The sequence below is a fragment of the Castanea sativa genome, chromosome 4, assembly GCF_040712315.1.
Source record: "Castanea sativa cultivar Marrone di Chiusa Pesio chromosome 4, ASM4071231v1".
Taxonomy (NCBI): domain Eukaryota; kingdom Viridiplantae; phylum Streptophyta; class Magnoliopsida; order Fagales; family Fagaceae; genus Castanea; species Castanea sativa.
In genome coordinates this window covers 5,093,917-5,108,475 of record NC_134016.1, presented here as the reverse complement: position 1 = coordinate 5,108,475, position 14,559 = coordinate 5,093,917, and the positions used below count along the sequence as shown (strand labels likewise).

General features: G+C 32.4%; 1 protein-coding gene across 1 annotated transcript; it reads right to left on the bottom strand.

Annotated features, from left to right (window-relative positions):
- Positions 1-3,904: 3,904 nt before the first annotated feature.
- LOC142631234 (protein NRT1/ PTR FAMILY 3.1-like) lies at positions 3,905-12,868 on the bottom strand. The gene is made up of 5 exons (XM_075805351.1): positions 12,755-12,868; positions 10,065-10,324; positions 7,829-8,046; positions 5,264-5,823; positions 3,905-4,860 (listed from the first exon to the last, which is right to left on the bottom strand). Exons 2-5 carry the CDS (start codon positions 10,165-10,167, stop codon positions 3,909-3,911), a joined length of 1,833 nt encoding a protein of 610 aa, XP_075661466.1. The 5' UTR covers positions 10,168-10,324; positions 12,755-12,868; the 3' UTR covers positions 3,905-3,908.
- Between the last annotated feature and the right edge of the window lie 1,691 nt (positions 12,869-14,559).

The window sequence follows — 14,559 nt, the reverse complement described above, 5'->3', positions numbered from 1 at the left end:
TGAGGTTTAAAACCACTACATTAAAATAATATTTAATGACATAGCAACCAAAATTCGCATGTACTGATTACATGTTTCAACAAACCCTAATGTATTTTATTTATAAATAAGTTATTTGGTAATTAGTTGATATTCAACCACAAATCCTCAAAGTTTTGGGTGCAAATATTAATCCATAAAATTTCATTTTCTAAAGAGGATTGTACTTTCAATTTCCTTGTTGATTTATAGGCTATCTATATATATATATATATATATATATATATATATATATATATATATATATTGTAAGGACACAATTCAAATTCCCAAACTCTGACTGGTGGGAGATGGGCTTGAAAGGCCTTTCTTTACAATAAATTTGTAGAGGGTGGGTTTGTAATCTAGATTTCAAGGATGGTTTAGGCAATCAGGGAAAGGATGGGCTTTTGGCCCAATGAGACAAATTAAAGAGTTGTTTGCAAAAGTAAGACAGCGAATTCCTCCTCGGACGAAATCCGAGGATAGTTTATAATAGTATTTCTTTGAGTTTGAATAAAAATTTTGATTATCATCTACTATTGGCTTTCTCTCTTCTACTCAAAAAGCCCTCCTCTTTTTCTCATATGTCTTCCCTTCTATTTATACTCATTTCCTTCTCTTCATTATCTTCCACTTTATGGTTGCAATCCTCATTCCGGATACTTGTCCCATCCATTATTCCCTAAAGCCCGCTGGGATTAGGGACCAAGTTCCAAGCTCCATACTCAGGTCCCATCCTTCCATCTATACAGTCAGCGTATCAATTACAGAGCTTTTAATGTATGGGCGGTGGTAGCAGCTTTACTTTAGACATTCCACCGCTCTTTCTATTGCCTTCCACGTGTATTGTGTATTCCCATAATCGTAGGATTCTTTATAATATAACCCGGGGACACTAAACTTCTCTTCCCATGTCCTCGGCCTAATAATCCGAGGACAAATCTACTCCTCGGACGTATTTGGACATTTAGATACTCCATGATCATTTTGATGTCTTCGGATTTGGGTTTCCAGCCCAAATGACTTCGTTGGGCCATCCTTCATAAATTACTGGGCCCAATACCCCTACATATATATATATATATATATATATATATATATATAGAAACTAATCATAGATTCCAGCATATTTCATCCACTGGATTGAATCTAGACACATGAATTTTATATATGAACAATCAATTCTAAGATCATGTACGTAATCATACGAATAATAATACCAGAGACACAAACACCCCCTTTTCTTTGTATGACATGATGACAATAATCAAGCTTTGTTCCTTAGAATTATTGTTCCTACCACCTTAATGATAAAAAAAAAAAGTTTTTGTTTCTTTCAGATCTTAACAGTATATTTGATAGCATTGTAGAACCATACAGCACCGATGACAAACATATGGTCCTAACCCTTATGAATAAAAATTTTGTAGTCGTAACAAATCAAATATCAAAAACAGATTTTTGAAGTTTTGCCAATCAAACAATAGCCAATATATCACGTATACATAAGAATAAGGAAATCAAAACGGAAACAAACAAATCAGACTTTGCTAGCTGAAGTAAAAATCCAAAAAATTAAAAATTACCAAAATTTTTAATTTTATCAAGCATATTGTATTTTGTTTTTCAAAGCGATAAAGATCATGACATTATTAATCCAAAAATGAAAAGAAGCATACATAGCTTTGATACCAGTGCTAGAAAATAGAGTACATACATCTATAGGATCATGTATTCTCTTGTTCCACGTTGTAAGTTATGCTTCCATAGCTTTAAGAACAGTTGTTCATGGTGGTGCATGCTACTAGAGCAAGTTACACAATATCCAAGGCTTAAGAGCATCCACATCAGTGGATGTACAAGTTTCTAAAATAAACATAACTACTAATTTTACACATTTGGAGCAAAAAAACACACCCACATCAGTGGGTTTAAAAATGTCTAAAATTTTGTAAATTCATCCCTAAGCTACAGTAACCGTGTATATTAACAGGGTTACTGTAGCTCGTTTATACCATTATTTTATCATTTCCGTTCGCTCCTTTTTTTTCTCTCTCCTTTCCGTGCTCAACAAACCCAGTTAGTTAAAACTCAACTCCTCATCTTCTTCTTCTTTTTCCTTAGATGCACACAAATGCAAACTCACCCACACAGAGATACACTTACTCAAAAAAAAAAAAAATAGAGATACATAAACACAGAGCCACGGATCGTGATCGGAGCCTGCGGATCGTTGATCGGGGCCGCGGATAGTAGATCGGAGCCGCGGATTGTGGATTGGAGCAGCGGATCGTGGATCGGAGCCGCGGATCGTTGATCGGAGCAGCGGATCGTTGATCGAAGCAGCGGATCGTGGATCAGAGAGGGAGAGTTGATCTGAGAGGTGGATTGGAGAGGGAGGGTTGATTTGAGATGTGGATCGGAGAGGGAGAGGTGATCTGAGCTCGTGATCGGAGAGGGAGTTGATCGAGAGGGAGAGGGAGAGGGAGAGTTGATCAAGAGGCAGAGGCAGAGGGAGAGGGAGAGGGAGAGTTTGAGAGATGGGTGTAGAGAGAGAGAGCAAAAATCAGAACTGAGTTGGGAGAGAGAGAGCGCGCTATTATATCATGTAGTTGGGAAAGTAATAAAAAATTTTAAAAAATTGATTATTTAATTAAAAAGAGTGGTAGGATAGATGAATTGATGTTGGTATTTTGTAAAATTGAATGTGTAAAATAAAAAAAGTGGATTTTTAGTGTAAAAGTGGATGTGTAAAATGAAAAAATTGATGTGAATGCTCTAAGAGCCATAGAATAGAACCCAAAGACATGAGAAAATGATGAAGAGGAAGAATATATTCTATTTTCCATGAGTTTTACATACGAGGGAGGCTACACCCTTTTGTAACCCACTCCCATGTAACCTATAATCATATTAAATGGATCCAGCGAAAAGTCATGCCCGCTAAGTATTACTATCCAAATTCTAACAAATCCTGTAATACAATATTTATATAACAATTGTAAAGAAAATATATTTCATATCTATTAAGTTTTTCTAGAAAATGGTACACGTTTGGTTAATAACGAAAGATTCTCTCTCTCTCTCCTAAACAAATCTCTCCATTGTTTACCCAAAAAAAAAAGTAATTTTCATATTTTAATCAGACATGTCTTTTTCTTTCTGCCTCTCTCAAAAAGCCACTCTCTTTTCACTCCCATGACCTATCATTGCACTTTTCATTTAAAATATATAAGTTTTTATTTTATTTTTATATATAATATTATATATCCAATTGATGTGAAAGGAATTTATTATTAATTTAATTTCAATGGAATCCGTCTTTACTTTTGAAAGTTAAGGTAATTGGGTATTGGCTGATTCTATTAAATTTTTGTAAATTATAGATAAAAGATATCACTAACAGACAAAAAAAATATCTTGCTTGAAAATTATTGACTACCAGCCCTGATCTTATAATAAGGAGAATAGCAACTATAGTGACCAACAAGTGACTCATCCACGCAACTTTCAGGTTTGATTTCCCCGCAAATCCAATTCTAAGTTGTGACTTATTAAATACTTAAAATACGACCCATGTCGGCAATAAAAAAGCCCACAGAAATATTTGTTAAGTTTTTTCTACAACTGGGTGCTGATTATTTAGGTGAATGAATTACTGAACGGGATTTTTGAGTTCTGATGAAGTTGGCTTGCACAGTATTATTACTAGGCTGAAAGTGCAAACTATTATGCTTATTTCCCTTAAACTGCAGGATAAAAAAACTGAATAATCTCCTATCAAAAAGAAAAAAAAAAAAAAACTGAATAATCAAAAATTTTAAATTAAAAATAAAACCCCCTCTTTATGATACTCTCGTGTATAGTTAAATTCCTTACCAACAATCCTAAGCTGTCTCATTTCTTCCAAGGCCAAGCTCCACCTCTCGATGTCCATTCCTACCATCTAAGATCATAGAGGGGATTTTATTCCCAGCTAGTTCTTCAACTTCCTCCTTGCAAGTTTCACTAACCTCTTCCAATGGCTTATAAGTATAAAGCCAACTACATATCACATAATATACGACATTTATTACTTGGATGCCGCTAACAAGCCAGTAGTAGCATTCCAATTTTCCCCTATTCAGGTTCCTATCAGGCAGCCAGTTGCTTTTCATGCCTGAATACTTATGAATCAGTGATACGATCAGCGTGCCTACATAGTCTCCCATTGCTATTGCTATCCAATACAGTGCTAGAGCAGTATTTCTCATGCTTTCAGGTGATTGATCATAAAGAAATTCCAAGTGCCCCACAGACATGAATACTTCAGCTAACCCTTGTAGGCAAAACTGAGGTGCCAACCAAAAAACAGTAATAGGAATAATTGCATTTGGATCATCCAATAAGTTGTGATCAGAAGCCACTGCTTTTCTCTTGATTTCAACAAATGATGCAACAATTGTAGCAAGAATGTTAACCACATAGCCTACTCCCATTCTTTGTAGGCATGTGATGCCTGATGGATTTCCTGTGCATCGACGAGCAAAGGGTACAAAGAGACGTTCATACAGAACAAGGCCAATGAGCATGGTTATGTTGCTAAAGATAGACAAGGAGGCTGGAGGAATTTGAAAGGAGTGAGACAGGTGACGATTCATAGTGCCAGCTTGTAGAATGGTGAAGCTAAGCAAGTGAGAAGATGAGGCAAAAAATAAAATTCCAGTTGCCCATATAGGAAACATTCGGATAATACATTTTAATTCCTCGACTCGATGTACAGTGGCAAGCCTCCATAAATTTGGTGGCTTTGAATCTGTTGCATTGCTATCTGTTACTATTGCAGCTTTATCAAACCACCTGCAATCATATACACAAGACTCAGCTAAACCATTCAATGAATACTAGCTTGAATAATGGTTAATTAATTAAACTCAACACTTCCTAACATCTTAAAATTTTGGGACAACAATTAATTTTATCATGGTATCAAAGCAAGTGATCCAAAGTTGAAACTTGTCTCAACTCTACCTTTCTACCTCCCATTTAAACAGTTAAAAATTCCACATGTTGGGCACCATTTATTAAGAAGAAGCAAAGTGAATCATATTCACTAACATTTGTACTTATTGAACACAAGATATTAGCAATGAGCATTTGTGAAGTATGTATCCCAAATTATATGTGCTTCATAGTTCACTCTATCTTTTGCATCTGCAATCACATTCTACATTATACTTAAAGAATGTTTTAAATTACTTACTTGAATTGATTTGTGTGTAGAAGCCTTCCATGCAAAGAAATAGCAGCATCAAGCTCTCTATTTTCATACAAGAGAGCAAGGTCTTCTGGTACTACTTCTTTCCTCTTCTTCACAGCTGCAACAATTACTTGAGCCAATCTAACCAAGGGACTACCCTGAGGTTTGATTCTATTGTAAAGAGGCGAACCCACCAAAAAGGCTATAATTGACAAGGCCATGGCTATGGTTGGAACTCCAAGACCCCAGCCCCAACCCACATTATCTTGGATGTAAACCACAAAAGTTTGGGCAGTTAGTACTGCCATTCCCATGCTAATGTAGTACCAATTAAACAAATTCCAACTTCTAGCTGCTACACCTGATTTGGTCATGTCAAATTGGTCTGCAGCAAAGGTAACAACACAGGGCCTAATGCCACCTGAGCCAATAGATGTAAGTAGCATAGAGATGTAGAGGACCCAAAGCTGCAAGGCTGAGGCTTCCTTGCAGTTCATTTGAGTTGGGCATGGTGGAGGCCGGAGAGTTGGCCGAATTGCTAACATGGTGATACTAATCAATCCCTGCAAGATGAGGAATGAGAAATTGATAAACATTATAAATTTTCACAAGCCAAATATATGCTCATAAGAAACACTAAAAATTGTTGTTAGACTAAAATAAAAATATGATTACATTCGATCCATATTAACTTAAAAAAACAGGTTTTTTGTGAAAATATTGTTAAATTTTGTTGTGTTTTTAGACTTTGTCATGTGAATAAAGGTTGGCTTAAAAATGGTCAAATGAAACTAAATGATCAATAATACAGTCATGCAAAATTTTTAAACTAACTAGTCGCAAACTCGCAATGCGTGGGGACAGGGATGGAAAAGAATTAATGGCTATATCTTTCAATTCTGGTGTTGGGCCCCCCTCTTTGAAAACCATAGTCCCCCCTTTCCTCCAATCACCCCAGCTCAACTAGCAAATACCCAACATAAAAACTTCACAAAAACAAAACATAAAAAAAATCCTAGCCAGCCCAGTAATGAGTAACAATATTATTATTATTATTATTATTATTATTATTATTATTATTAATTTTTTTTCTTTATTGGAAGATGATTGCATCTTAATGTATTAAGAAACAATGATTTTGTATATTTGTCTTGATTGATAGTTTGTCAATACTTAATGGATTCCTATTTGGAGTTTTTCTTTTTCTTTTTTTTTTGCTTATATTCTAGCTCCCCAGCTCGAAATCCTAGGTCGATCATTACTTGAGAATATATAATTATTTTGGGATGTGGTAATTAATTTTAGAAATTGTTTAATTTTTAGGGAGATCTCCCTAAAAATTAAACAATTTCTAAAAGTAATTACCATCTCTCTATTTTGACCAATATATAAGTTTATCATTTTTGGTGTTTTCGATTGATATTATTCTTCTAACTATTGTTATTATGCATTATATTTTTCTAATTTCTTTTGGTACATTTAAATTTATTACTCAAATTTTCATTCTCTTAAGGAGATTATCATAATAATCAAAACTTATTATTTAATTACAATTAATATTATTAAAATAATTGATAGTAGTCTCAACTCAAACATGTATTTTTTCCCTAAAATAAGTAGACCAAAGTGGATTAAGGTGGACTAGATGGACAGAAGTAGATCGATATGGATTGAAGTGGATTGAAATGAACCGAAATTGACCAAATTGGAGAGAAGTGGGACCAAATAGACCTAAGTAGATGAAATTGGACAGAATGGACCGAAATAAAGCAAAGTGGACCATATTGGACCAAAAGTAGACCTAAATGACTGAATGTTGAGCTGTAGTTAGCAAACATAACTCAAAAAATTAATAATAATTATAATAAGGTGCAGTTGAACCATAATCTGTGATAAGTAATATATTCCATCATAATATATTCCAATATGATGGAAGTGGTTTATTGTTAAAGTAATATCAATCAAATTTGTTATTTCATTAATATTTTTAACTAAATTACTATGCATCCTGTGATTCTATTTCTATGTGCCTATTGAAGGTTTTATTCCAGTTGAATTTGATACCAGGTTGAGAGTTAGTACACCACAAAAAAAGCATACCACAAGTACCATTTTTTATACAAAAGCAAAAAGAAAGGGAAAAAAAAAAAAAAAAAACTCTTTGCTAAGAGCTTTATATTATCTCTATCTATTGACATTGATGAAAATGATACGAAAAAATCTTGGATGAGACGAGCGTATAAGCCCTATGTCTCACCTAATACCTTCTCAAATGATACATGGTTCTCTAAATAGAAAACGAACTGGACCCTTCTACCTAGCCTCGAATACTACATTAGTAATAATAAATGCTACGCTTAAGCTTTTAGATATATATAGATATAATCTATCTCATTATGGGCCAAAAGATTTTCTCATAGTTTTCATTATTCTGATTAGCTAAGGTACGTCGAATGAACTCTCATGATGCATAGTATCTACAGTTAAAAACAGTTTTTTACAACACTAATGTGTAGTTAATTTGTATCTTCCCTTTAGACTTGTAAAGCATGGTATTGTTGTTTTTACCAGTTCGTAGATAATAGAACCAGCCATTATGGTCCAAAACCGCCCGGCAAAGGAGTCAGCAATTAAAGCACCAAACAATGGCATGAAATTGGCAGTTCCATTGAAGATGGTGAGTGTGTTGGAGGCTTGTACCAGCGGCACGTTAAGCTCTTTTGTTAGGTACGTTATCATGTTGGAATGGAAACCAGTTGCTGCAAATCTGTCACATATTTCATTTGCTGGGAAACAGAGGGGGACAATAGTTAGTATACTTGGCTCATAAATTTCTAATTATCATTAAAATAGCATGTGGAATTTAGGCATACGTATGTGTCAATATATATTGTGGCACAAAGCTTTCAAGCCTTGTACAAGCCTCCAACACACTCACCAGTTGCTGCAAACTGTCAAATATTTCATTTGGTGGGAAACATGGGGGGCAATTGTTAATGTACTTGGCTCATGAATATAATTGTCATCAAAATAGCACGAGAAATTTAGGCATACTTATGTGTCAATACATATTGTGGCACAAAGCTTTTAAGAAAAGTGATAAGTTATATTAAGAGTACATGCTATGCCATAAATATTACAATTTTTAATTAAATTTTTTTTTCTTCAAAATGATGTGTCATAAATCATAAAAAAATTAAATATTTATTTATTATAAAATTGATAGTTCTAATGATATAAAATTTTTCATATCTGCTAAGGTGACAAATTTTGATTGAAGCACAATAAAGTGATATCAATTGTGGTCGTGGTCCCATTGTAAGTGATGTTACATTAATCATAATTTATCCTCTCAATAGATTGTGAAAATTTATGAAATTTGATTTGTCCATCACATTATGGTAAAATTATTAGTTACTTTAATATTCTCCTTAAAAAATAATGAATATAGTAAAACATGAAAAAATGGAGTAAGGTTGTAGATATTTTTAGTATTTCTTGTATGCATAGGAAAGTGACAATTAAGCTGTAAGGCTCGACTCATTGTTGAGGTTAATTTATCTTCTTTTCTTTTTTTGATAAATAAGGTAATCAATTTTTTTCATATGGCTAGAATGAACAAGTTTTTTTTCGATACCAAAGTTAAAATAACAAAACAAAATATAAACAGACCCGTGAACATTACGACAACGTCCCCATTCCAAACAATGTGGGCCACATGAAGGGCCCTTAATAATTAAAAAATGCTAATGCAAGCTTTGAATGAGTAATTTTCTATTGCACTCAGCATTAAAAAATAAAATAAAAGAAGAATAAATTTCTATGGCTAGTCTTTGATTTTCCAAATGGAAGAATAGAAATTCCTTCTTCTTCTTTTCGCCGGATAGGTGGGTCAAACCTTTTACACACAGCATTCCACTTCTAGTGGTCCAACTTTCTTTTGATTTTGTTTATTCAACGATAGGGTACAGCCACAAAAAAAAACACAATTCTAGATTGGGAGTTTAGTGAAATATTGGGACCAGTACTAATGTATAGTATTAAGGTGGCTTAATTGCATTTGGATCAAAGTTGTGCATATTTAACTCCAAAATATTTACCAATTAGCATATGAAAAATAGTACTAGAACAAACTTTATTATATATATTCTTACGCACACGCTTGAAACACATTTAAAATCGTGACTTTGAGTCATGATGTCAATGCAATTCAAGTGTGTGTAAAGTATAGTAATTACTACACTAAAATAGGTTGATGAGTGCTTTTCAAGAATCTGTACCATATATAGTGATAACGTTGCAATAGTCGATAGTGATCATATTATGATAATCTAATCTGAGATGTACGGCAATAACATAATGAAATTACCAATTGTATTAAAAACATAAAACCATTTAATCATTATTTTAACTTAGCTCATATTTATTTATTGAGATAGTAGAATAAGAATAAAATGGTGTTTTGATTTGAAAAGAAGGAAAAATGGGCTTTTGCTCTTATTTTTTGAAATATCTAGCAAATTGTTCCTGTTCTAAAACTATATAGCTCTGTGTTTTTGTTTTGAAAAATCGAATTCCAAAAGAGAGGCACGGTGCTTAATAGTTTAAAAGCAGGGACATTGTACTTAATATTTTAAAAAATAAGGGCAAAAGTCCATTTTTCCCTTGAAGAGAAGAACCAAGAAGCTCTGTTTGGATATCTCCGCAGCTGAGGGAGTTCCTTGAAAATATTATTAATCCCAGACAAAAGACAACAATAGGAAGAGACTAGTTGTACGACTAGAACAAGAATTTGAGAACATACCAAATATGAATGGCATTGTTTTGATTCCTCCAATCTTCTTCTTCTTCGTCATGATTTTCATTTCATCCCCTATCTTCTCTTGCTTCTGATCAACATTCGCCATGTTCTCTATGCCCAAGTACTCCAGATCTGTGGTTTTCAACTTCACATGCAAAGGCAAGTTCCAAGAGGACCCTATATTATGGTCGGCAATCGGATTTAGGACCAATTGAGTGCAAAGGCAAACTATAAGATAGGTGGGACCGGTAATGGTATTGCTTCTGCATGTCATAGAAAATACTACCACTTTGTAAAACAGATAAACTAAGGTAAACAAAAAAAATTATAGGTTGAATTAGCTTAACTGGTAAATTTTTTAATAGTTAAATAAGAAATTTGGAGTTCAATATCCGCCTACACCAAAAACCGATTGGTGTCTTAGTCTGATGATAAAGAGATATTATCAGAAGCAGACCCATTAAATTAAAATTCTTTAAAAAAAAAACATAGAGTATTTAAAGGAGGTAACAATGGATATTTAGGGAATATTATTTAATGATTTATTTTTTTAGAAGAATTTAAGGATTTATTATAAATGGTGGAATTTAATTTTAATTTTTTTCATTTTTTTTTATACAAGACAAAAATTTTACTCTAATCTAATCTAAATGTATATATATATATATATATATATATATATATATATATATATATATATATATATATATATATATATATATATATGTATGAAACTCCTTCTTAGAGACTTGAACCCTAACCCTTGCGTCCCCACACCCCACAAGTACTTATATTTGTAGAATGACCATCACATTAAGAGTGTACGGTATAAAATTAAGTCTAAATGATATGTCTACAATATTTTCACAATATTTTTACAATAAATCCTAAATGGTAGGTTGTTATTGGTTATTATTATTGGTGGAAAAAAGTAATCTTAGTGTTAGGTTCAAATTTGAACCAATGACAACTAACCACCTATAATGTGTTGTAAAATTACTGTAAAAATGTTGTGGATATAGCACCTCCCTTTGACAAAAGAATATGTGTCACCATTTTGTGTATTCATCAATTTTAAAGATCCAACTTTTATAATAGGGGTAATTACACTCTCATTCCTTGGGGTTTGGGAGAATAACACTCCACCCCGAACTTGAAGGAAAAAACAATTCCCTCTCTTGAGATTTGAAGAAATTAACATTCTCCCTTTTGTTTATATTTGTAATGAAGTATTTTAAATTTTTATAAGAACCTCTTTACAAAAGCTTAACAATAGTTAGTAAAAAATAAATAATAATAAATTTTAAATAAAATTTTAAAATTTATCAAATACCAAAACACTTGCAACGACAAATCTCTCCGTAACCTATTGAAAAAAGACAAAAAATATTAAGCAAAATTCACACTTAATATTGAAAATACACTTTAATAATTAAATTTTTTTTAAAAATAAATTTTAATTATAAAATAAGATAATTTTGGAAACTTAGGTTAATACACAACATTTTTAATATGAATTTAACAATGTTTGGTCAATTAGATGTCAAAAGGGGGAAAATGTTTTTTGCCTTCAACTTTGATGTAAAGTGTTATTTTTTCAAATCTTAAGGGAGAAGAGTATAATTACCCCTTTATAATCTATCTTCTACATATATAATAATATGTAAAAATGAGAGAAACTCAAATTATAATTCCAAATTGGAGTTCCAATTTTACGCCATGTGTCCTAAATTATTTATTCTTAAAAAGTTTTATTTCTTAATTTTGGAATCAAATGTAGGACCACATCATAAATATTCATTTAAGTAAGTTATTAAAAAACAAAGAGTCTAAAATAAATGAATTGTAAAAAAAAAAAATGCTTCACAATAATTTTTTTTTTAAAAAATGGACAATTTACATTTTATACCTAATAATATACTTACATAATTTTTTAAAGAGTTAACAAAATATAAAAATGACTATCAATAGTATTTAAATTATATATATAGGAATTAGTAATTAGTTGATGTTCAAACACAAATCCTCAAAGTTTTGGGTGCAAATATTAATCCATAAAATTTCTTTTTCAAAAGAGGATTGTACTTTCAATTTCCCTGTTGATTTATAGGCTATATATATTCATAGGACCTAATCATAGATTCCAGCATATTTCATCCACTGGGTGGAATCTAGGCACATGAATTTTATATATGAACAATCAATTCTAAGATCATGTAATCATACGAATAATAACAGAGACACAACCCCCACTCCCCCCCCCCCCCCCCTCCTTTTTCTTTGTATGACATGATGACAATAATCAAGCTTTGTTTCTTAAAATTATTATTACTACCACATTGTAGAACCACACAGCACCGATGAAAAACATATGGTCCTAGCCCTTATGAATAAAATTTAGTAGTCGTAATGAATCAAATATCAAAAACAGATTTTTGATGTTTTCCCAATCAAACAATAGCCAATATATCACGTATGCATAAGAATAAGGAAATCAAAACGGAAACAAACAAATCAGACTTTGCCAGCTGAAGTAAAAATCTAAAAAATTAAAAATTACCAAAATTTTTAATATTATCAAGCATATTGTATTTTGTTTTTCAAAGCAATAGAGATCATGACATCATCCATCCAAAAGTGAAAACAAGCATATACGTAGCTTTGATACCAATGTTAGAAAATAGAGTACATACATCTATAGGATCATGTATTCTCTTGTTCCAAGTTGTAAGTTATGCCTTCATAGCTTGAACAACTGTTGTTCATGGTAGTTATCTAAAGCGTACGAGCCATTGTATAGAACCCAAAGACATGAGAGATAGAATGATGGAGAGGAAGATATATCATATTTTTCGTGAGTTTACATATGAGGGAGGCTACACCCTTTTGTAACCCACTCCCATGTAACGTATAATCATATTAAATGGGACTAGCCAAGTCCGCTAATACCAAATTCTAACAACTCCTTTAATACAATATTTATATAACAAGTTTAAAGAAAATATATCTCAGATCTATTACGTTTTTCTAGAAAATGGTGCATGCTTGGTTAATGATGAAAGATTCTCTCTCTCTCTCTCTTTCAAAAACAAGTCTCTCCATTGTTTTTCAAAGCAATAGAGATCATCACATCATTAGTCCAAAAGTGAAAACAAGCATACCTAGCTCTGACACCGATGTTAGAAAATAGAGTACATACATCTATAGGATCATGTATTCTCTTGTTCCATGCTGTTAGTTATGCCTCCATAGCTTGAACAACTGTTGTTCAAGGTGGTGCTTGCTACTAGTGCAAGTTACACAATATCCAAGGCTTAAGAGCCACAGGGTACATGAAAGAATGATGGAGAGGAAGAATGTATTCTATTTTCCATAAGTTGTACATATGAGGGAGGCTACACCCTTTTGTAACCCACTCCCATGTAACCTATAATCATATTAAATGGGACTAGCCAAAGGTCATGTCCGCTAATACCAAATTCTAACAACTCCTTTAATACAATATTTATATAACTAGTTTAAAGAAAATATATCTCAGATCTATTAAGTTTTTCTAGAAAATGGTGCATGTTTGGTTAATGATGAAAGATTCTCTCTCTCTCTCTCTTTCAAAAACAAGTCTCTCCATTGTTTTTCAAAGCAATAGAGATCATCACATCATTAGTCCAAAAGTGAAAACAAGCATACGTAGCTCTGATACCAATGTTAGAAAATAGAGTACATACATCTATAGGATCATGTATTCTCTTGTTCCATGCTGTTAGTTATGCCTCCATAGCTTGAACAACTGTTGTTCAAGGTGGTGCTTGCTACTAGTGCAAGTTACACAATATCCAAGGCTTAAGAGCCATAGGGTACATGAGAGAATGATGGAGAGGAAGAATGTATTCTATTTTCCGTAAGTTGTACATATGAGGGAGGCTACACCCTTTTGTAACCCACTCCCATGTAACCTATAATCATATTAAATGGGACCAGCCAAAGGTCATGTCCGCTAATACAATCCAAATTCTAACTCCTTTAATACAATATTTATATAACAAGTTTAAAGAAAATATATTTTATATCTATTAAGTTCTTCTAGAAAATGGTACATGTTTGGTTAATAATGAAAGATTCTCTCTCTCTCTCTCTCAAAAACATGTCTCTCCATTGTTTAACCAAAAAAAAAAAAAAAGTAATTTTCATATTTTAATGAAACATGTCTTTTTCTCTCCGCCTCTCTCAAAAAGTAGCCCATGCAACAAGTCACCATTAAACTACTCTTTTTTCACTCCTATCCTTGCACTTTTCATTTAAAATAAATAAGTTTTTATTTTATATTATAAGTCTATATATACTAATACTGTAATACAATTGATGCGAAAGGAATTTATTATTAATTTAAGGTCGTTAGGTACTGGTTGATTCCACTAAATTTTTGTCAATTATAAAGAAAGTATAACCAAAAAAACAAGTAAGTGGAAATATCACCCAAAAAACAAAAAAAAAATCTTGC

Excerpts from the sequence above, each read along its gene's own strand:
- LOC142631234 (XM_075805351.1), bottom strand. The coding sequence starts at position 10,167 with ATGGCGAATGTTGATCAGAAGCAAGAGAAGATAGGGGATGAAATGAAA. Across the intron at positions 5,824-7,828 it reads GTTCTATTATCTACGAACTG|GGATTGATTAGTATCACCAT; the intron begins GTAAAAACAACA and ends CTCATCTTGCAG. Across the intron at positions 4,861-5,263 it reads CTACACACAAATCAATTCAA|GTGGTTTGATAAAGCTGCAA; the intron begins GTAAGTAATTTA and ends ATATGATTGCAG.